The 22,511-nt window shown below is 52.3% G+C and overlaps 1 protein-coding gene across 3 annotated transcripts in view; it reads right to left on the bottom strand.

Annotated features, from left to right (window-relative positions):
- Nucleotides 1–1,452: 1,452 nt before the first annotated feature.
- Nucleotides 1,453–22,511, bottom strand: part of KAZN (kazrin, periplakin interacting protein) — a 208,267-nt gene continuing 187,208 nt past the window's right edge. For 2 of the 3 annotated variants that reach the window (XM_088066595.1, XM_005528316.3), the window contains 7 exons: nt 13,700–13,891; nt 5,731–5,867; nt 5,152–5,322; nt 4,680–4,869; nt 4,389–4,519; nt 4,089–4,139; nt 1,453–3,475 (listed from right to left, as the gene is read on the bottom strand). In XM_088066595.1, the coding sequence (XP_087922721.1) occupies nt 3,308–3,475; nt 4,089–4,139; nt 4,389–4,519; nt 4,680–4,869; nt 5,152–5,322; nt 5,731–5,867; nt 13,700–13,891 (1,040 nt within the window). In that variant the 3' untranslated portion in view covers nt 1,453–3,307. Of the gene's footprint in view, nt 3,476–4,088; nt 4,140–4,388; nt 4,520–4,679; nt 4,870–5,151; nt 5,323–5,730; nt 5,868–13,699; nt 13,892–19,778; nt 19,886–22,511 lie in introns of those variants that run through there. The other variant, XM_088066596.1, reaches the window with a different exon arrangement.

The raw sequence follows: 22,511 nt of genomic DNA, 5'->3' as shown, positions 1-22,511 counted from the left end.
ATGAGGCTGATGTGAGGGGGATGCAGCAGGGATGCAGCAGCAGGGATGCAGCAGCAGGGATGCAGCAGCAGGGATGCAGCAGCAGGGATGCAGCAGCAGGGATGCAGCAGCAGGGATGCAGCAGGGATGAGGCTGATGTGAGGGGGATGCAGCAGGGATGCAGCAGCAGGGATGCAGCAGCAGGGATGCAGCAGCAGGGATGCAGCAGCAGGGATGCAGCAGCAGGGATGCAGCAGGGATGAGGCTGATGTGAGGGGGATGCAGCAGGGATGTAGCAGGGTTGCAGCAGCAGGGATGCAGCAGCAGGGATGAGGCTCCTGTATGACCTGTATGACAGCTCCCAGTTCCACTGCCAGGGAAGAGCAGGCTGGGGGGACAAAGGCGCCCAGAAGAGCCCCCCTGAGGCCAGGACACCACGGGCACAGCGAGTGTGGCTGCTCTGCTTGCTGTGGCTCTGCAGGTGACCCCTGTGTCACCCACACAGGCTCTGGCACGGTCCCCACAGTGCAGGGGCAGGAGCCCTGCCAGGACAGCTGTGGCACTCTGACCTGTTCCTGCCTCCCAAAACTTTTAAAACCACAGATGGGATGGATGAGCACCTGCACCCAATCCCATGCACAAAGGACAGCATCAAACCTCAGGGAATTGCTCCAAGAGCAGCAAATCCCACCATGGTCTGTGCCCAGCTCATGTTTGCTGTGCTCAGCAGCTGCCCTTTAATGCCACCTGTAGTTCCCATCAATGCTGGATTCCAGCTGCAGGTGATAGAGTTGGAGAGCCAGCTGGCTTCTCCTGAGTTTTTCCAATTTTTCTCTGCTCCAGTTCTCCCCATTTCAGATTATGGTGGCTCTTACCTGCTCTGCAGCTGCTCCCAAACCCAGGAGGCTGTTGGAAAAAAAAGAAGAAAAGGTACATCTCTTGATCTGTACCCTGATTATGGGCTTAAAACTCATTGCAGGTTGCCTTTGCTCCAGCCTGCAAAACAGCCAGACCCCAAAACAGCATCAGGCCCCACTGGAAGTGCTGGCACAGCCCTACAGGTGACCAATGTAATCTGAATAATAGTAATGATAATGATAATGATAATTAATCAACATGTACATTGATAACACTAATTTATCCAGTTGGAGTACAACATTTTCTGATTTCTCCATCCTTTCTGCTGTTTTTGGTTCTCATTATATTTTCCATATCTGAGCAGGACATTTCCTGATGTCCTTACTTACCTTAAACCCTTAAAATCCCCACTTCATGCAGATGCAGACAGTCCCAGCCTCCTGAATCCTCCCAACAACCCAGAGCCCCCAAAAATCACGTGGTGCTCTGGGTGTCCTGCAGCCTGTGCCACGACAGAGATGCCAACACCCATCCAGGCTCTCCAATTAAACCACATGGAGTTCATCCATACTTTAAAATAAGCTTTATTTAGATCTTTTATAATTTTATATTTGCATCCATGCCTTCAAGAATTCTCCCCCGCTCACAGGGGGAAAAGTTAAATCTAATGTTACCCATAATTCATATGCTATTTAGCAAAGTTCTCTTTTAAATAAATCATCCTCTTAGTAATTTTTAGAATTACTTCCTAATTTACAAAAAAGCTGAAATGCAAAGGAAATTACTCGATAACAAGGAGATCGCTCATCTGTTCTGGTGGTTTAGAGTTTAAATTATAAAAACGCAAGGAGACCAAAAAAAAAAAAAAAACCAAAACAAAAACCAAACTAAAACAAACCCCCCAAAACCAACAAAAATGTATAAAAAATGCTTCTCTGCAGAGAAAAGATGCCATGGGGCAAAGCCTGCCCTGCCACCCCAGGAGAGCCCAGGGGGGGCTGCTCCCTCTGTCACCCCCTCCATGGCCTCTCTGCATCATCCCTTGGAATGGATACACAGCGCGAGGGCATCCGTTTAGTTCGGTGATTTAAGACAAAATACCCTTTTTCTGTTCAACCAGGGCGCACATATCGCAATTAAGAAAAATAATACACTATTATAGTTCATTAAATAAATCTTAATACATTTTTTTTTTTTTTTTTTAAGAGCTTAAAATTATATTGTAAGCATTAAAGCATAAGGTACTTATCTTGGCATAAGCAGAGCGCGGCACGTGTTAGTGGGGAGGGGAAGAGGCCGCCGCGCCGGGGGGGTGGATTGGGGGCATTTCCGAGGGATTTGGAAAAACAAGCTCCACCTGTGCTTCCAAATCACCCCAGAGCCAGAAAAACCTCCCTAGTGGGGACTCGTACCGATTTCCCCAGCCCCCTCTGACGGCAGTGACACCCCACACTGGAGTGGGGTGGCCGGCCCTACTGGGCAGTGTCTTGGGATAGGGGATATCTCGGGATATCACCTTTCCCCTGCTCCCAGCTCGTGCCGGATCCCCCTAAATTTTACTTGAAGCAAAGGGTGAGCCCCCCCAAAAAGCAGGGAAGAACAGTGGGCAAAGCTTCCACTTGCTTGCCCCTGTCTGATTTCCCGGCACGTGTTCAGGTTTGCGTTTTCCAAGGCGTTAAGTGCTCCTGGGGCAGCTGAGGGAGCCCGGGCTGGGGGGTCCACAGCCCCAATCCCCCCCAACAGCAACTTCCCAGGACAGTACAGTACAAACACCCCCTTCCTCCTCCCCGCCCCATCCCAACCGACGTGGAAAAATATAAAAATCCCAAAACTTCTGCAATAATTTAGTTAGAATAGCTCCTCTGGGTTTGTGCAAATAAATTAAAACAACTAAAAAGGAACGTTAAAACACTTATTTCCAGACCGGCAGGCGTAACAACCAGCCCGGGTCGCCTCCGCGGGGCTCGGCCAGGAAGACATCACAGCGAAGGAGATTTTCTTGTTGTTGTTTTTGTGTGTTTTCTCTCTAAGATCCCTCAGCTGGGCAGGTCCTTTGTCCCCAAGAGAGGACATCCCGCGGGCTGGGCTCCGGAAAACAGCGGGTTTCGGACAAGAGACGTCACAAGCACAAAGTGCACAATATTTCTCATATTTACAGAGACACAGCAGTCCTTCAAGTTTCAAGTTTTGTCAAAAGAACAAGAAAAAAGAACAAAAAAACCCCTCCCAAAACAAGAAAAAAAAGACCCAGCCCAAACTGACAAACTGAAGCGACAACAAAGGAGTTACCGGGATAGAAAAAAACCAAAAAAAAAAACCAAACTGGGGAAAAAAGAGGAAAAAAACTGAAGTTACGACACGGCTGCATCGCTCCCAAGACAACAGGTAACACGTCCACAGGTGGGACGGGGTGTGGGATATGGAATATGGGATATGTACATGTGCAGGGCCGGGAGAGGCTCCGGCGCCGTCACCAGTCCGCGTCCTCCTCGATGTAATAGTCGGGGGCCGTCCCGTCGAAGAGACCGGGATCGAGGGACTTGCGCTGCTTCCCCCGTGCAAACACCCTGGAGATGGAGCCAAAGCCCATCTTCTCTTTCTTCTTTTTCCGTTTTTGGTCTTCCAGGTCTTCTAGAGACTGTGAAAGGAGAAGACAAAAGTTTGGGCATCCAGCTTTTCCTTTATCGCTTTTCGCGTTCGCTCACAGCAAGGATGATGGACCATGTGGTCCCAGTCCCAAAACATTTGAGTCCAGGTCTCAAAAACATTTGCATCCAGATCCCACAAAATATTTTCATCCAGATCCAAAATAGTGTTAAGATCCTGGACCAAAATACAGTAATATTCCTGGAGCCTGTGTGCTGGAATTTGCAGTTAAACTGGGCCCTCTCTCCACAGTTATGGGATTTTGGCCTCTTTAATTCAACTGGATCAGGACTCCAGCTCTAGGAATAGTCAGAGCATCTGTCTGGATTGCAAAATATCCCAGTGTTTTAGGGCCAAATACAGAAGAGTAACATGCTTTGGCTGGACCTTATAAAAACCAACACTGCGATCTGCCTGAGCTCAGTGAACGCCTTCGGCATTACCTGGACTTTGTGGCAAATTATGGGAATATGAGACATCCCAGACTTACAATTCAGGATGACTTCCATTCATCCCAAATTGGTGCCTCTGATCCACCACCCCCAAGTACTTTCTAGCACAGGAAGGGGTCTCACAAGCAGCATTTGAGAGGATTTGTGCCCTACCTGTACAATTGGATTGTGCAAGTTCTTCTGTACCGGTCCAGGACTGTCCCCCTATGGCACAAGGAGATGGAGTCATTGAATCAACCCTAACACAGCCCAAGACCCTCCACCCCCAGGGCAAAAGGCAGCTGAAGTTCACTGGGGCTGGGATAAAGCCCAGGGCAGCAGCTTTCCAGGTCAGCCAAGCCCCAGTGTGCTCCCCACTCCAAACCTGACTCTGTTTTGGGCAACAGAGGCCCCACAGAATCCCCAGAGCCCATCTCCCCAGAGGAGCAGGGCACCACAGCAGGCAGGCCTTACATTGCAGAGCGAGTGCGTTCGATGCCGGGGCGAGTTGATGTCACTCGGTGTGGACGAGCGGTCGCCCTCGGCCGCGGAGGCGTCGGAGATGATGGACGGCTGCCGGGAATGACAGGGGCTCACTCTGACCGCTGGAAGGCAGCGGGGAAAACAGGGAATTAACACCAGCAAAGCCTCTGAGGCACTTCCAAAAACACCTCTGGGGAGGAGCAGTTCTGACCATCTCCGTTCCTCCCCAGAAGGGGTTTGGCCCTGAGAACTCGCCCATGTCCCGATGCACGGGGTGCCCACCTTGCCGGTCCGCAGAGTGCTGGGGGTGGGAGTGGTAGAGGGTCTGCTGGCTCTGCCGGATGGCGGCGGTCAGCGGGAGGTCAGCCTGCATCACCCACTCCTGGTTGCCGTTCAGCACCGTCTCGCCCGGCATGGCCAGGGAATGGCGCTTGGGAACGTCCTTGGTCAGCGTAGCCAGGGACTGCTTGGCCTGGGGAAAGTCATGGAGGTGGTGGTGATGGAGTGGGAAAACCGTATGAACATTTCCTGGAGCAGCAGAACAAGCAGCAATGTGCTGCACACCAAACCCACCCTCCCCTGGGCAGGCAAAGATCCCAACTGTGCCGCTCGCCGTGCCAGGGATATCAAGTTATTTTTGAGTGATGCTCCCTGTGCCAAGGATCTCAAGCTCGTTTGGAGAGATGGAATATTTTCCTCCCAGAATTGCAGTAGTGCAGCAAACACACAGATCTATATTAATTATCCAGCTCACCATGGCCAGCTCGGCCTCCAGCTCCTTCATGCGGTTGTCCTTCAGGTCGAGCTGGGAGCGGAGGGCGCTGGCGTGGTCCGTGGCTTCCTTGGCCTGCCGCCGCAGCTCCCACTTCTCCCGCTCCAGGAGGTCCTTCTCCTTGGCCAGGGCTTTCACCGCGTCCTCGCTCTCCTGCCGGGACAGGGGGTGGCCATCAGGAAGGGAAAATCCATGTGCTACCAAAAACCCCTCTGTCACAACCCCCCTGGGGACCACACAACCACGAGCAGCATCTGCAGGTGTCACAGGAGCCCTGTGCTGGCAGGGATGTCGACCCTTTTTGGGGAGATCCGGAATGCAGCCGGTCCCCAAAAAGAAATGCTCACTGTGCACCTGGTTAAAATTGCACCAAATTCTCCAGGTCTGGCTCTATTTCCTCCAGCGTTTATTTAACCTTAACCTGCTGCGGCCCACCCCAACTCCATCAAGAGTCCAGCTGGGGCTTTAGTGGGATTTTGCCAGATGACAAACCAGGTTTCACACTCAACCTGCTGCCAGCCCTCTGTGCCATGAGACCCTGGTGCTGGGCCCTGCACTCACTTTCCTGTGCTGTTCGTAGTTGCGGATGAAGTCCCGGAGCTGCTCCTCTCGGCTCTCCAGCGTGGCGTACAGCTGCTGCATCTGGCTCACCAGGTCTGTCTTCTCCCCCTTCAAGCGCTTGCGGTCGGCTTTCATGGCTGTGGGAGAGAGGATGACTCCAGCATAGGAGGCATGGCAGCCCCTTGACTTCATCTCTTTTGTTTTTCAAGGAAAAAGCACCAAAATGACAATCCTAGGGGCTGGGATGGGAGAAGGTTCCCAATTCACCTCCCTCGCTGCACCCCTCAAGATGCCCATCACATCACCACTGTGGCTCCTCACCACTGCCCATCCTCCAAGAGGCAGCTCAGACCCTGGAAAAGGAGGTTTGGGAGTAAAACTGCAGCCTCAGCCTCGGGGCCTGGTGCAGGAAAAACCTGCTGTTCCCTTTCCAGGATAAATAAACCACAAACTGGTTTATTTTTAGCAGGATTCTGGAGCGCTCCCACGAGCCCAGGGCACGGCTCCCCGAGTGTCCCCTTCCAGCTCAGTGCTGCTGTGTCAGGATAAGGGGATGGAGCAGAGGCATGTGGGATGTGATGGGTGTTTCAACAGCCCTGAGAGGAACCCAAAACCTTCATGTTTTCCCTCCTCATTGCACCAGTGAGGGATGTTCACTGACCACTGAGCCTGGGACAGCTGTGGAAGGCTGTCAATCCAGGGAGAATTACAGAAATCTCATGTAGGAGAAGGAGTTTTGGTCACTTCTGAACATCAATGCTTTACCCAGTACTGAACCTGGTCCTTGGCAGTGCTGCAGCAGTGCCCTGTGGCTCCCTGCTCCAGACACACCCCACCCCACCAAAATAATACCCAGTTTAGGAATCAGATCACAAATATTTCATTATATATTCCTGCTTTTCCACCCTGAGCCAGTGCTGCTAGCTCAGGGATGCCATGAAACACCCTCTGCCCCTGCACTCATCGTATTGAATCACTGAGTCTGGCAAATTGTTGTTTGTATTATTAAACAAGTCCTGGATGCCCCCAAAACTGTCCAGAAAAGAACAACCCCAAAGCCACCAGGGACCACTACAGAAGCTGCCAGAAGATGATGCAGCATCTGAGAGCTGTCCCCATGCACACATCCAACCTTTCTCCATCAGATCACAGAGATCACAGTGACTGTTTCAGCCCACGCTGTGTTTTCTACTCCCTGTAATGAGTCACTTCATCTGGGGGCTTAAACTGCACCTAGGGTACATTTGGGCTCCTCTCAACACCTGGGGATAATAAAGGCAATGTAAGAAATACAAGGAAACCACTCTGAAAGGGGAATTAATTTCCTTCTCGCACCTTTGGCACCCTTGGCTTTGAGCCTTTGCTTCACCCAGCACAGGGGAGCTCTGCTGGGAACCCTCAAAAGGCATTTCCACCTTCCAGTCTCCCACCAAGCAGGGAGAGCATCATTATTTGCTGTGCAGCGAAGCCCCAGGCACCCTCAGGCAGAGTAAGCTGACAGCAGGGATCACCCAGCCCTGCACAAGTGCTGGAATAGACCCCAAAATCAGCTCCCCCAATCCCACACCCTGTGCAGCTCCCACATCCCACCCCAGCTTGTCACAACCACAGACTTGAGAAGAGGTTTACTCAGGTATGAACTTCTGTGCACAGGTTTTACTCTACTTTTTTGACTGTTTCTCCCTCTTAGTGTGTGCTGGGAAGATGAACAATAAGTCAAGTGCTTGGAATGGAGCTGTAAGGAAAGGAGGGGGTTTGCAGGTGAGAGGAGAAAAAGATGGGGAAAAATTAGACTAAATAGTGGAGGAAGAAGGAGATGTGCTTCAGACTATAGAGATTTTTCTCTGTTAAAATCCAAGAGATGAAACTCTTTGGACCAACTATTCTGCCATTAAGCACTGGAGATAAATCAGAACACCAAAACCACAAAATGAGGTAGGAAATGCTGCAAAAATTCACATTGTCCTGTGACAAGGAGCTCTTGGGAGTCTTCCTTGCCCATTTCCACGAACATGGCTCCTCCTGGGACAACTCAGCCTCTTCTGACACCAGGACTTCCCTTGCTTTTTTCCCATCTTAGGAAATTACTACAGAAACCCTCTAAAAACAATCACAACCACGCCCATGTCTTTGAAAAAGCCCTTTGCCACTGCCTGTGTGTACTTAACCACCACCTTCCCCTGCCCAATTCTTTCACAGGAACTAAAAACTTGCTAAAAAAGAAAAATTCATGGTAAGTTGACCAAACCACACTGGGGTGAGATCCAGACCTCACAGACACATATATTTATATATATGTAAAATTTAATTTCCTCAAGGATACTGGAAGGCTCTTATAAAAGTTTAAGTCACATTTGCCAATCTCTGATGCTGGAGGCGACAAAAGAATCCTAATGAATTTAATTAAATAATGAGTCCCCTATAGCATACAAACTCCTTTAATTAGTGGCAGTGCTCGTGGCCCTTAAAGATTTACAGAAAACACTTAATCACTTGCCAATAAAAAAACTGAAAATGCTGTGAAGTACTATTAGAAGAAGGGCAACTATCTCCCAAAGTTGAATATGTATTGATGTAGTTACCAATATTCATGCCAGTGTATCAGTATTACAAGAAGATTATGAGGTTTGGGTATTGAAAGAGCAGATATTTTTCCTATTAACCCAACAGGACAATTTACCATTTGTTGCATTTCATATTTGAGAGATTTGCTGAAATTAACAGACTTTTTCTGCTCCCCTCTATTGTTCTCCTTCCTCCAAGAACGATTAGCTCCTAAGCTTAAAGAAGATTTATCAGTCATTTGAGAACTTCATTCTGAACCAAATTAATAGGAAATTAATTGAAAAAAGGCAGGAGGAAAATAAAAAGTGAGGCAGAAGTGAGCTGTGAGGGCTGCCAGCAGCTCCTGGACCGAGCCCCACTTGCTGCAGCAGCTTAATTCGTCCTTAGCAAACAAGCCCAGCTAATTACTCGGTCGGGGAAAACGAGCCTTGCAATCCATGGCCAGCCAAGGAGGGATAAAGCAGATTTTCCCTGGCTATCAGGGCCATCTGAGGAGGTGAAATGGCTTTTTCCTTTAATCTGATGATCCAGGGCCTGGTTTCTGTATCCCAAACCCCCACAAGTATCCAAATAAACTCCCCCAGCCCATCGGCACAGTGGGCTCGAGCCAAACCTCTGACCTCTTCATAAACCCAAGAAAAGAAGGAAGAAATCCTAAACCCAGACCATGAGTGGAAACTACTTCTCCTACTTGCATTATTAATTTTGCCCTCCCCCCAAAGCACAGAAGGAAAGGGGGGACCCAGCAGCCCCCCTTGGCAGCTCAGCAAGGGATGGGGGAGATGGGTTGGGATGAGCTGGGTGAGCCCCCCCAGCTCTCCCCACCACCCCCACCTGCACCAGGTCACCCTTCCCTCCTGTTATTTGAGCTTCCACCTCCTGCCACTCGATCCTCCCCTCGGTCCTTTGGGAGAGGAATGATGGACACAGGGATGGAACGGGACCGGCTCGGCAGCGGGCTCCTGCTGCAGCCAAAACAATTAAAAATCACCCCCTCAGCGCCTTTTATTCCCAGCTCTGTGTGAGGAGCCAAAATCCAGTCGTTCCCCTGGAGAGGCACAGCCCAGTCTGGGGCAGCAGCAGGGCTGGAACCACACAGAGATGCCACCACTGGAAGTGCCAGCACCCCGTGGCCCCAGGCTGATCTCACCATCCAGCAGCTTCCAGCTAGGAATTAGCTCCTGTATCCTAAACCCAGGCACCTCCCCCAAGGATGGAAGATGCTCTAAATACTGCCTTCCCTCTTTGAAATTAACAGGATCAGATTAAGGGGATATCAGTTACAGAACATCCTGATGTGGAAGGGACCCACAAGAAGGATCAGTGACATCCCACCCCTGGCCCTATGAGGTGCAGGCCCCACCACCCAGCCGAGGTTCCCTTGGACGACATGTGAGTAATAATTAGTTTGACTACCTTCATAATGGGATATTAGATGAAGAAGGACTGTTTGAACCATAGAAGCAGCATCTCTGCCCAGTTTCACACTCCTGGGATGAGGCAGCAATGCCCAGACACATACCAGGGCACTGGCAGAAGATGCAGCACACCCCTGAACTCCAAAGACCATCTTCCTGTGACTCCCACCCACTTCCAAGTCCTTCTCTCACCCCACACAATGTGAATTTTCATGCCAGGAACAGAACCAGAGATGACTTTATCACTTACTGAATCACACACTTATTTTCCAATGCAGGGAAGGGCATCCTCGGGGAGCACAGCTGGAACCCCAGCGATGCCCCGTGCAAAAGGAATGTGCAAACCCATCCTGACCCATTAACATTCACTTAATTTCTCCTGTTTCTTCCTTGCAGCCATAAAATCCAATATTGTCACCATGACTAACCCATAAAATCAGGATTGTGGTGCTGCTCCTTGCTTTGCAATTAAAGAGGCACGTGCGGTCCCTGGGGCAGCTGTCACCATCAGGAGGATCCTGACGTTGAAAACATCAACGTTCTGTGGTGTCAGGCAGAGCCAGAACTCGCTCCTGGGTGTGTGGAGGTACAGAGCAGGCAGGAAATTACAGCCCAATGTCACATTTCAGGAAAAAGTTCGGTGAGGTAATTCTCCTTGGGGGAGTTTACCTGGTAACAGCCAAGAGCTTTCCAAACCTGAGCCAGCAGTCAACAAGGTGGTCAGTGACTTCTGAAAACTTCAGGTGGGTTTTCAAATGAGAACAACAGGTTTTCTGTAGAGATCCATGTCCTTATAGTGGAGATGGCTTTCTTGGCTGGGTCCATGGCTGGGACATCCGTCAGTCAGGACATCCATCCAGTGGGACACCCATCTTCTGGGACACCCCTCTGCCAGGTCACACATCCTTCTGGGACATCCTTCTGATGGAACCCCCATCTTCTGGGTCATCCATCCACTAGGACACCCATCCACGCATTTCTTTGCTACCCAGCCCTCACTGCAGCAAGTTGAGGGTGCTGTGGATCTCTGTAGGAGGCTTTCCCCAGCCCAAATACCATTCCTGGGCAGTCACAGCTTTGAGATGAAGGTGAGGGAGGGAGAAAACCAGGCTACAACCCTGTTGTGGAGCAGACATGAAGTTGGTTCATGCCTTTCCAAGCAGCAGGGAAAGCCAGCCTGAGGTTTCCACCCTGACACTCAAAAAGGAAACAGAAACCAGGTTTGCTCTCTGTGTGATAATCCCGCAGGCAAGCTCCAGCATATTGGATAAACCTTCCCAGAAATGGGGTTTCTGCCATTAGCCCACATGCTCATGGATGTCACCCAGCCAAGAGGCTCCTCAAGTCCCCCAGGCGCTTGGGCACGATCCCTGCCCGCAGCAGGACCAGCAGTAATAAAGCTGTCTGCAACTTCTCCCATCAGGGATTTCCACACCAGAAATCCAGACCACATCCACACCTTTCCAGCCAGGATGGGGGAAATAACAACTAATTCAGAGTCCCAGCTGTGGCAGAAGTGGAGAGGGCAGTGGGATGTAGCACTATGGGAGTTCAGTTAATGTTAATGGATTTAAGAAAGTTCAAGAGATGGAATTAGCTCAGGAAAAAGCAGAATAAGGATGCACAAAGCACATGCTGACAGAAATAAAGAAACTTGTCAAGTTGCTCTTGCAGAGCACCCTGTGCTGGGTCCGATCACTGCTCCTACCCTCCACAGCAAGGACCTGTTAGCACAGCACAGGGAAGATGCAGCACAGGCTTATCCTGTGCCAAATGCTGTTGGGAAGGGCTGGAAATGCATCTCCAAAGGGTGACAATGAACCCACCCTCCATGGAGACCATCACTAACCAAACCCTGTGTGGTTGTGCAAAATAAAGGCTCTTAAAAACTGCTGGAGCCCCCAGGAGCAAACCCTCTCAGCAAATCCTCTCTGCTTCCCTCTGCAGCGTGGCCTGGTGAGCCAAGATCCGTCTGAACCAGCTGTGCTGCACTTCCAGGCTCAGAGCCAGCAGTGATGACAGATTTCCATATAATTTATCCACTAATGACATTCCACAGGACCCACCATGGACCGTGGGCTGCTGCAGGGATGCTGCAGCCGATGCTGCTGGATGTGGGGCAGCCTTTGGTGAGGATGTGGGACGGGGGATGCAGGAATGCAGGCTGTGAGGAGGAGCTGCTCTGGCTGCAGGACACAACTGACACAGATCCCTAAAGTGCAGAACAGCGTGGCCAAGTTCCCCTGTGCTCCTGGCATGGCCTTATCCTTCAGTTCTTTCCTACAGAGCCATGACTCTCCTCCTGTGTCCATCAGCAGATCCATCTCCCCTGGCAGAACCAGTCACCAGACACCGTTTTTCCTCCATTTTTGGCTACATTTCTCTCTGGACAATTTTTCACAGAAAGGAAAAAGGATTTTTTTCCCCTCCAGCTGCTGATCTCGTTTTCAAGTTATCCATCTCAGTCACTGTTGCCAAGCCTGCTCTGAGGCCCAGAGCCTCCAGCCCAGATCCAGCCTGGACAACTTTCCCAAAAACCACAAAAGCTTCTCAATATTGCAGGACAGGGAAGGAGCATCAATTGAGAAAAGCTTCTTGCTATGTGTCCATCCAAGTGCCAACTGAGATTCTCTCTTCCTAGCCACCACACCTACAGAGAAATCCTCGAAAACCAAGCTCAGAGGCTTGAATATTGGCAAATAAAAGCCCAATAAAACCCAAACATTATATTCCTAAAAATATTCATAATTTTCAAGCCAAACTCACTTTTTCTCTGGACTATCCTCCACAGAAACATACACAACCTCATTGCAGCTTCTGAGATGACTTCTTTCTCTTATTTTTTTTTTTGTAACTAGTATTATAACAGTTCTGCATTTCAGCATTTTGCATTTATCAGCACTTCCCCACCGCCCCATCCACATGGAGCAAATATTCCCTAATTACAGTTTTTCTCCTCCAATTACAGTTCTATAAACCCAGAGCATTTCCCGCTGCCTGAGGCTGCCCTGGTGGCGTGGGGGGAAGCAGGATTTTGGGGGTATTTTGGCTGTTGCTGATACATAGGGATGTCTTTGTCCATCAGAGAGCGATACCAAAATCTTCTGAAGTTCTTTCCCCAAACACTGACTCAACCCAATTCCCTGCACCTCCGAGCATCTCAGCATCCTGGACAGGGGGAGATGCAGAGGCCCCAGAGCTCCCCACGTGCCGCTCAGCCTGTGAGCCTGAAAACTTCTGACAGCTTCTCCTCATAATCCACAAACACGAGCTGACAAGTGCAAGCTACACTCGCTGTGCTGGGGATTTGAGATGATATTTAGAGCTGCAGCACTGCCAGGCTTTGACGAGTGAGAGCCTTCCCCGCTCAGGATCATCCCCCGGCTCCAGCTAACAAACCATCCTGCCTGGATTTATTGTCAGCGTGGTTTTAGAGTGGAAAAGCTGCAATGCTGTGTTTTGCTCAGCACACCCCAATCCTGGGTCTTGCTGTGCTGGTGAGGAAGGGACAGCACAGCCCTGACTGCCACAAAAATCTCCCAAAATCAGGCATGAAGGAAGGAGGAGACCCCCCCATGTCACCTGGAGGTAACTCCACGTGGGACAAGGAAAGTTGCAGTCACCGGGAAACTCGCAGCTTCCCTCTTACAAGTCCGAGGGGCTCAAATCCAACCCAAACGCCATCTCCAGCTGCATTTCAGCTGCTGCCTTGGCTCTACTCTACAGATGTGGAGGAATTCCACTGCAGTGCTGCAATCAGCCCTCACATCCCATTTCCCAGCCCATCGCTGCACCCCAGCCCCACACCACCCCTTGGAGGGGCAGGAGAGCAAGGGCATCCCAGGGACACCAAACCACGGAGCAGCAGGTGAAGGCACTCTGCAGAGTCCAAGTGGAAAGGATGGCTTCTCCTTCCCTCATTAATCAGCTTTTTGGAAGTTCTGGGTGTCGGGGAGAGGCGCAGCAGAGGGAGGCACAGCCCTTACCCTGCAGAGCCTCCTTGGCTCGCGCCAGCTCCTGCTCCTTCTGCGCCAGCTGCACCTTCAGCTCGGTGGCCGAGAGCACCTCTGGGGACTTGCTGCCGTGAGTCTCCTCCAGGTCCTTGGCCAGCATTTCCTTCATTTGCCGGAGCAGGTGGACCTCCTCCTGCAGCTGGGCCACCTCCTCCCGCAGCAGCGCTGGAGGAAGAAGAGACACAATGCGAGGAAGTGAGTGACGGCTCCCGGCACGGCCCCGCGTCCCGCTGCAAACTCAAACCCTGGGGAAACGCTGCTGGGGTGGCCCCTCCCTGCTGGCAAAACTGCTCTGCACAGCCCAAAACCTGCTAGCACTACCACTACCCCAGTCCCACCTCGCTGGGACTGCACCTCCTGGACCTGCACCAGCAGGATGGGTGTGATGGGAAGGCACCAGGAGGGAGGAGGGGAGCCTCCACTGCATGATGGCTTTTGCATTAAAAAATATAAAAATAGATGTTAATATGTAGTAAGAATAGCAAGAAGAAATCAAGACTTTCCTATCCAAACCACTCACTGACAGGGATGGGGTCCAACAGAGTCTTCTGAGCTCCCACACATCTCAGCTCTGCCTCCAGCCACCCACATGCTCAGGGCACACTCAATAAAACCACTGTGAGACTGGACAAGGGAAGATGGCACTTCCATCCACAGCCCCAAATCCTGAATTTCACAGATTTACACCCAGTGACTGCTCACTCCTCCAAGCAGGAGCATCATGGCAGAACCCGGATCCCCTCCACAGCAGGCACTGGAGGAAAGCTCCAGCACCTCGTTTCCTACAGCTGCACCCACTGTTTAGTGTAATAAAGTACTTTTCTGCTATTTCCACATTGCACCCATCACCCCCATCTTGCAACTGCACTTTTGGGCTGTGCAGGTACCGCTGCAATCCCCCCTCCGAGTCTGGCTTTGCTTTCCTTCCCCTTTAAAAACGGGGGAATAAAAACCCTTTCACATCCCAAACTGGCTTATTGATTCCATAGGAATTGGATTGGAAGGGACCTTAAAGACCATCCAGTCCCACCCCCTGACACAGGCAGGGATTTTTTCCACTAGACCAGACTGCTCTAAGTCCAACGTGGACTTGAACATTTCCAGGGATGGGACATCCACATCCTCTTGGGTTGGCATCGTGGACACGGGGAGAAAAAACGACCTCATCAGCACACACGTCACAGGCACCAGAAAAACGAAACAGAAATTAAACCAAACACCTCCTCCCCAAACCACAGTGGTTGTGTCCTTTCTCCAGCGTAGCAACTGGATGTGAAACACAGGGATTTTCCCCCTTATTCTTCCCTGGGTCCCTCTGCACGTGCTTGGGCCGTTTCCTTTCCGGCAGCGCTCACGGAGCGAGGCCGGGAGGTGACGCCGGCGGCAGGACAGGGAGAGGCAGCTCCCCCCAGCAGCTGCACCAGGAAGGCATAAAATCTGCTGCACATACTTGAAATGCTTCCCAAATGAAAACTGGCAAGGCCCCATTCTGTAAATTATTTAGCAATAAAGTCACTAATGAGGAACAGTCGAGCTCCGGGCTGGGGGATTTGGTGCGGCCCAAAGTGGTTTCTTGAAATCCGTGCAAAAAGCAAGAGCTGGAGGCGGCCAAGGCCAACAGGATCTTCCCCAGGGATGGGAGAAATGCAGCGTGTCCCCTCCAGCCTCTGGGAACCCTGAGAGGATGTGGAGGGCTCACACATGGTGGAGTATTTAGTGTGCAAAACCCACCCAGCGCCTTCCCCAGCCACAGAAAGCCCCCTGCAGCCCCACAAAATACCCCTGGCTGCAACAAATTGCTATTTTTTTTTCCCTTCTTATAACTCATTTTCATCTTTCCTTATATGCCACTTCACCAAGGGCTATTCCTGGGAAAAAAAATTAACCTGCAGATGAGGATGCAGGCAGAGCAGCTTGCACATGGGTGATTTGTGCTGATGGATTCCTGCAAATTGCAGCATTTTGGTGGGAACCAAGAAAATCCCCACCCAGCAGGAAGTGATCTGGGAAAGGAAAGGGGAAACAAGACCAAGGACAGCCCAGGGGGGAATTCTGCAGCAAGGAATTCCAGAGAAGTCCTTGGGTATGGCCCAAGGTGCTGTAATGCACTTCCCAGTGCAGCTCTCCAAAAATGCATGGTTAGAAACACTGAAAAAACTGAAAATCATCTCTCCTCCAAAACAGGCAACAAAGGGATTTCATCCCCACTTAGGAGTCAGCTCCTGATCCAGGCAGAAACTGCTGAAGGATTAAAATCTGAGATCCATGAGAAACTACAGATGTAATCTGGAGAGAAGCATGCAGCACCATGCTCCCCACGCTGCCAGCTGCAAGCCAAAGCTATGGAGAACCTGAGCTATTGATCAGCCAGAAATCCAAAATTCTTGCTTTTTTAGACATATAATTTGAGATATATCTATATCTATATATACATATATATGTAGAAAAAAGATTATGCTTTGCAATTTATAGTTATATTTGCTACATATATATTATGTATGGCTAAGCTAAATCCGATTTAAATATATATATACACATATATCTATATGCAGAAAATTGGAAAGCACAATCCATGCAGCCAGGGTTTGATAGGAAAATCCCTCTTTCCAACTCCCTCTCAGGGCTCCTGCCAATGTCCTGGAATCACAAACTGGTTTGGGTTGGAAAGGAGCTTAAAGCTCATCTTGTTTCACCCCCTGCCATGGATAGGGACACCTTCCACTACCCCAGACTGCTCCAAGCCCTGTCCAAACTGGCCTTGGACACTTCCAGGGATCCAGGGGCAGCTACAGCTTCTCTGGGCATGTACCTGCAACGACACTCACTTGTGTACAGTATTTCCATCACTCCAATGCTTCCTCTGGTACTCTGCCCACCAAAATCACACCAGTTTTCCCCCTCAAAGCACCTTCCCCCCAGCACAGAGCATGTGCTCTCCATCACTCTCCCCCAAGCTTCCATCCCACCTTTCCAGCACCTCCTGCTCACAAGGGTCCTATGGAGAAACCCCATGTTATTGGCATAATTTGCATTAAGAGACTCAGCTTGAAAGGGAAATTTTAGCTTCATTTGAAAAGAGGGGGGAGAAAATCCCGTTGTTCTGCCAGGTTTAAGTACCCAAATAAATGACCCGAAATGAGCCGTTTGCAGGCAGCTCTCAGTGATTGCTACAGGAAAGTTCCAATAGCTGGGAAAATGGGGTCAATTATTCAGGAACCTCATTTCAGCCTCTCATTCTTTCACACACAGATGGCTGGGGGAGGATTTCCATGGGATTCCTATGAGCTGCATGGAGCTGTGCCTCTGCTTGAAGCTGCAAAGGAGTTTGAAGTGAGCATCAGCTCTCTCTAGCAGGGACCAGGGCTCAGTGCCCCTCACAAGGGACTCCACACACCCCCCCAACATGATGCAAAAGCAATCAGGAAAAGAAAATACTTTTTAAAGACTTTTTGTTTTGCAGTTCACCCTTGCAAGTGTCACCATCAGGGTGCAAAGTTAAATCTGCCATTAGGAATTGCCTTCTAAATGCAACAAGCTCAATGTAAAAAGCTTCCACAGCACTTTTGCCCCAATATTTTTGTCCCTTTTAAATTTTCTCTCCTTTTTTTTAACCTTTTTTTTTTGAGGGGGGGGAGAGGAATTGGATGCTTTCTGTAATTCCTGGCTACCCAAGAGGAGAAGGAGGTATTGCCTTGCATGGACAAGCCCCATCACTCATTCCAACCCCTTCCAAGTCTGCTGCAAGTGGGCAGAGATGAAATTAATGCAATTCAAACATTTCCCAGACCAACTGATGAGAACTACCATTCCCACTGAAATAATTGGCTGTTAATTATATTTTAGTTGATCACATTAAGCTTCCATGGCACTGCTGGATTCTGCATCCTTGATGCTTCAGCCACTGATGGGTGTTAACAACGCCAATGAGGTTTTCTTTTATTTAATTGTGGTGAACATCTCCAGATAACATTTGGGGCTGAAGTTTCCACTCCTGCTCCTGCAAATCCCATCTTGGACTCCTCTGGGCAGCAGATCAACCCTCCACGAAGCAGCAAAGCATTTTACTGGCCTTGGAACTGGCATCACTTTAAAGACATCCATTTAAAAGCCTTTTATTTTCCATGTAACTCAGCTGACACGATTGCTGTACATGCATTTCTGCCTTTGGAGGGGACATATTAAAAATGGATGCAGAACAAACGATGAGGCTCGTGTGGGTGAATCAGTATCTCAGGTGAAAGCTGCATTTTGTGCTGCTTTTGTGAATTTGACGGTGAGATGGTTTTTGCTTTGCTGGGCACAAGTCAAGGGTGTGTTTTAATCCAGAACATCAGCAGGATAAATGTACATGTACACACACCTCTGCCCTAGGATGAGGAATGAAAGGGTCATAAAGATCCTCATTAGAAAAAAATAAAGATTCAAGACTCAGGGATGAGCTGGGTTTGTATTTTAAAAAGTAACTCATCAGCTCTGATCTTTAAATAGCTTCTCAGCTTGGGACCTCCCTCTTGCAAAGGTGCAGAAGCCCCTGGAGAGGGACTTCTGACAAGGGTCATGAAGTGACAGCTCAAGGGGGAATGGCTTCCCACTGACAGAGGGCACAGTTGGATGGGACATTAAGAAGAAATCCTTCCCTGTGAGGGTGGTCAGGCCCTGGCACAGGGTGCTCAGAGCAGCTGTGGCTGCCTCTGGATCCCTGGAAGTGTTCAAGGCCAGGTTGGACGGGGCTTGGAGCAGCCTGGGATAGTGGGAGGTGTCCCTGCCATGGCAGGGGGTGGGACAAGATGGGCTTTAAGGTCCCTCCAACCCAAACCATTTGTAAGAGGACTCGGTTACTGCCACTGCCCAGGACTTGCTGGGGCAAAGCCATCACATCCAACCTCTCCCTCTGACACCTGGACACCATGATGGACTCACACTGGCTCAAAACGAGCCCCCTCTCCACCCCACAGCATCATCCCCTCAAGGGGATGAGTGCAAGGGCCTGACATCTGTAAATCACCCCTTCAGTCCTGTCCTGCTGTGCATCCCAGGCACATCCCTCAGTATCTCTGCAGCATCGTGGTGCACCATGACTTCAGAGGAGCTGTCCCACCTCATGCTCCCTCCTGGGTGGGTACTGGGGCTCTCAGCAGAGCCTCTTGGATTAATAAAATTAATTTTGAATTTTCATATTTGGATATCTCTTAAATAAGCTTCTATATCGACCCTGTGCTGCTGCTGCAATGCTACGAGTGAGCTGTCACACCTGGCCACAGACAATCCGTAAGAATTTCAGGGTAAAGCTTTCACCCAGTGACAGCAAATCCTTGCAAACACCACTTGTGGGCACTTCCCGAGCTACACACCAGCTTGGGCTCGGTACATGCACATGGCCACGGCTCCAGGACAGGACCCCCAGCCACACACACTGACCCAGCTGGAGCAGGATGTGCAGAGCCCACCTGCTTGCCAGGTCACCCCCATGTCCTGCCATTCCCCACCCCCAAAATAAGGATTATTTCCACCACGCAGTTGCCCAGTGTCTGTCTGCCCTGGCCACATGCTAGCGGGTGTCTCACAGGGGATGCAAGTAAATAAAACCTGATGTAAACCCCCGTGCACGGCGGTGGGAGGGCGAGCAGAGGGGCTCGGGGGCCACAGGGCTCCGGGGCCAGGCTGGGGGCTGCGGAGGCTGCCAGAAGCACCCAGGGCAGAGGAGCCGCTGGCTGGGGGGCTGCGACCCCCGCGGCAGCGCCCGGAGCCGGCTCCGAGCCCTCCGCCAGCAGCTCCCGGCTCGCTCCAACTTCTCCGGGAGCCCAGAGGGACCACGGGGCCCCGGGAGCCGCCCGGGCCGGCCCTCCCCAGCCCCTCGCCCCCGGCCCTGGGCGTGGGGACAGCGCGGCCACCACCGCCACCCTCCCCGCGGCCCCGGCGGCCCCCGACGAGCTCCGGCGTTGTTTTGTTTCTCCCAGGAGGAAGCGAGCTCCAAGCACAAAGCGAGCGAGGGGAAGCCGCGCACTCCGGGCTGAGACCGCTCCCGGGGACCCTCCGGGGACCCCCCCCTTACCTGCGTGGGCTGAGCGGGGGCACGGAGCCCTGGCCGGAGCATCGCCCGCGGCCGCCCCCGGCCGTGCCCGGGCGGGCGGACAATGGGCCGGGCGCGGAGCGGAGCCCTGCCGGCAGCGGCTCGCCCCCGCCTCGCTCTCCCCCTGCTCCCGATGCATGGCGGGGCACGGCGGGCCCGGGGGTCCCCGCTGGGCGGCTCCTCCCCGCTGCCTCCCGGCGCTGCGCGGAAGTGCGGCCAGCGCTACCTGCGCCGGGAATTTGACCCCTTGCCGGCCGCCTGATGTCACGGCTCGGAGGAGTGGCTCTGTCCCGCACGGCCCGAGGTGTTCCCCCGGAGCCCCGGGGCCGAGCAGGAACCCGCGGCCGGCCGGCGGCGGAAATGATTCCCGGCTGGAATCATCCATCGCTCCCGCCGCTGCCACCCACCGAGCGGCCAGAGCCACGGCCCGGAGGCTCCTCCGCGACACTCGGCCAGCGCCGGCAGCGCGGGGGGAAACTGAGGCAGGAGGGTGGCGAGGCAGCCCCGGGACCAGCGCACGGCTCGGGCCGGCTCGTCCTCGCAAGGCAAACGCGTGCAGTGTTTTTTTCTCGCAATGCAGTTGTTACTCATTTTATACGGGATGGCGTGAGCAGAGACAAAGCAAAACCGGTTGAGAATGCGGAGACCACCTACCTGCCTTTCTATGATAAAAGCCACATAAAAATACACCAGAACAAACAAACTCTCTGAAACCCGGCACCCTCGTATTGCTTTTCCATAGGATCATTAAGGCTGGAAAGGGCTTCCAAGATCCAAGTCCAACTTTTAACCAAACAGCACCATGGCCACTGAACCATACGGCACAGTGTCACATCTGCTTGTTTTTTAAACACTACTATGGATGACGACTCCACCACTTCCCCCGAGGAGCCTGTCCCAATGCTTAACCACTCCTTCAATGATGAATCGTTTTCCTAATACGAATATTTTTGTTCCCTATGGTCCGCGGTGCACTATTACCTGCCCTCACCCTGCTGCTTGGGCTGCCTGTTCCCAAGCCCCCCGCAGCAGACCTGCTTTATAAACTTTTTCACCTGCCAAAGCGGTGAAGAACTGGGCAGAAGCCCTTTGGGTTTGTATTTGCCTGTCCCTACACTGTTAACCTCACTGGATGAGCCCTGCCTGGCCAGCTGCTGCCTCGGGGATGCTCTGGAGGCAGCCCCAGCCCTCTGCCAGCACACACCTCTAGCTCTGCCCAGGAAGGCAGAGCTTGCACAAAGCTCATAAAACACAGCCCAAGACAAAAAAACCCCAAAAAACAAAAAAAACCCAAAAAAAACACCCCAAAAAACCCCACCCCACCACATTTCTCTTTACAACAGCACCAAGCCTCTGCCAGCCACCGTGGAGCCAGCTCCCCCGCCCTACAGCAGCAGTATCTCAGGCATGGGGAAACTGAGGCACACCCCGTGTCCATGGGCTTTGACGTTCTGGGGAAGAGGGTGACAGTACAACTGCGGGAGGAGTGAGCTGTCCTGGCAGGGAAGGGGTGCACCCATGGCCACCTTGTACACCCGGGTCAATAAACCAGGCTGTCACCCACCCCCGCGACCCTCCCTGCCTGGCGGGCATTGCCCCTTCCCTACCCCGCTGCTTCTCGCCAGGGGCTCGGCAAGGGGAAGGGAGTTGGTTTTGTTGTGCAACAAGCGCCGGTTCCCATCGCAGCAAACTCCGGGCTGGCGCTGCCGCACTGCCGGCCCCGGCCCCACCATCACCTACCTCAGCTCCGGGAAGGAAAACTCTGCGTCACCTCCCATCGCTGCCTGCTTGCACAACCCCGCTCCCCGGGGATCAAGTCGGGGCGAGCCCGTGCCGACTCAGCTCCCGATGCCACGGCCGGGGCCGGGAAGCACCGCCGGCACCTGCGGGCTGAACCCTGCTCTGGAATCCCGCAGCAAAGGCAGCCCGTGACACGGCAAGGTGCTGAGTTGCAGCGCCCCGAAAGCAGAGGGAGGAGGTTCTCCACGTTCAGGCATTGCAAAAGCTCCCCAAGAGCTCCCCTCGGAGCCTCCTCGCTGGCAGAGGAGCCCGGTGAGCGAGGGGAGCGCTGGGCCGAGTCCTGACTTCTGCTGACTGATGGTGCCAGGCAGCGCTCCTCGCCCCGCAGCACCTGCCCGTGCTGACACAGCGCGGCTCGGCTGCTCTCTGCCCCAGGGAGCCGCAAGGACTCCCCTGAGCCTTCCCTTGTGATTAATAATCCCTTTGGAAGGCACACGGGAAAACGCTGCTGCTGAGGTCAAAGATGGCTCATTGCCCCGGCTGGGCTCGTGTGGCACCGCTGGGCTCTGGCACTGTCCCTGGGGCAGGCAGCAGTCACCCTCCGGCTGTGGTTAAACTGGCCTTGGGTCTTCTCCTCGCTCTGGATCAAGCCTGTGTGGCCAGTGGTGGTCCCTGGCCTTAGCCAGGTGGAAGCTGAGGCCAGGGAGGTGTTTCTGTCCCTGGAGTCACTCCCTGTGGATCCTGGCTGCTGCCCAGGGAAAGGGACAAGTGCTGGTGTCAGTGCAGATGGGTCCGGCCCTTCATGCCAAACTGGCCGGTCTCGTTCAACCCTCCCTAGCCAAGACCCTTCATCTAGGGCAGGAGAGACCCTTCTCACCTAAGCCTGGCCCTGAAGGCCTCTGCAGGCTGATCCAAACTTGACAAGCCCCACCAGAGGACAAACCTGCATCATGTATCCCATCTCCAGCTTCTTGG

This window comes from Pseudopodoces humilis, chromosome 24, assembly GCF_049639895.1.
Source record: "Pseudopodoces humilis isolate 2021_Gansu_Grassland_sample_001 chromosome 24, ASM4963989v1, whole genome shotgun sequence".
Taxonomy (NCBI): domain Eukaryota; kingdom Metazoa; phylum Chordata; class Aves; order Passeriformes; family Paridae; genus Pseudopodoces; species Pseudopodoces humilis.
Note: the sequence above shows the minus strand (reverse complement) of the source record. Positions and strands in the feature narration are given on the sequence as shown.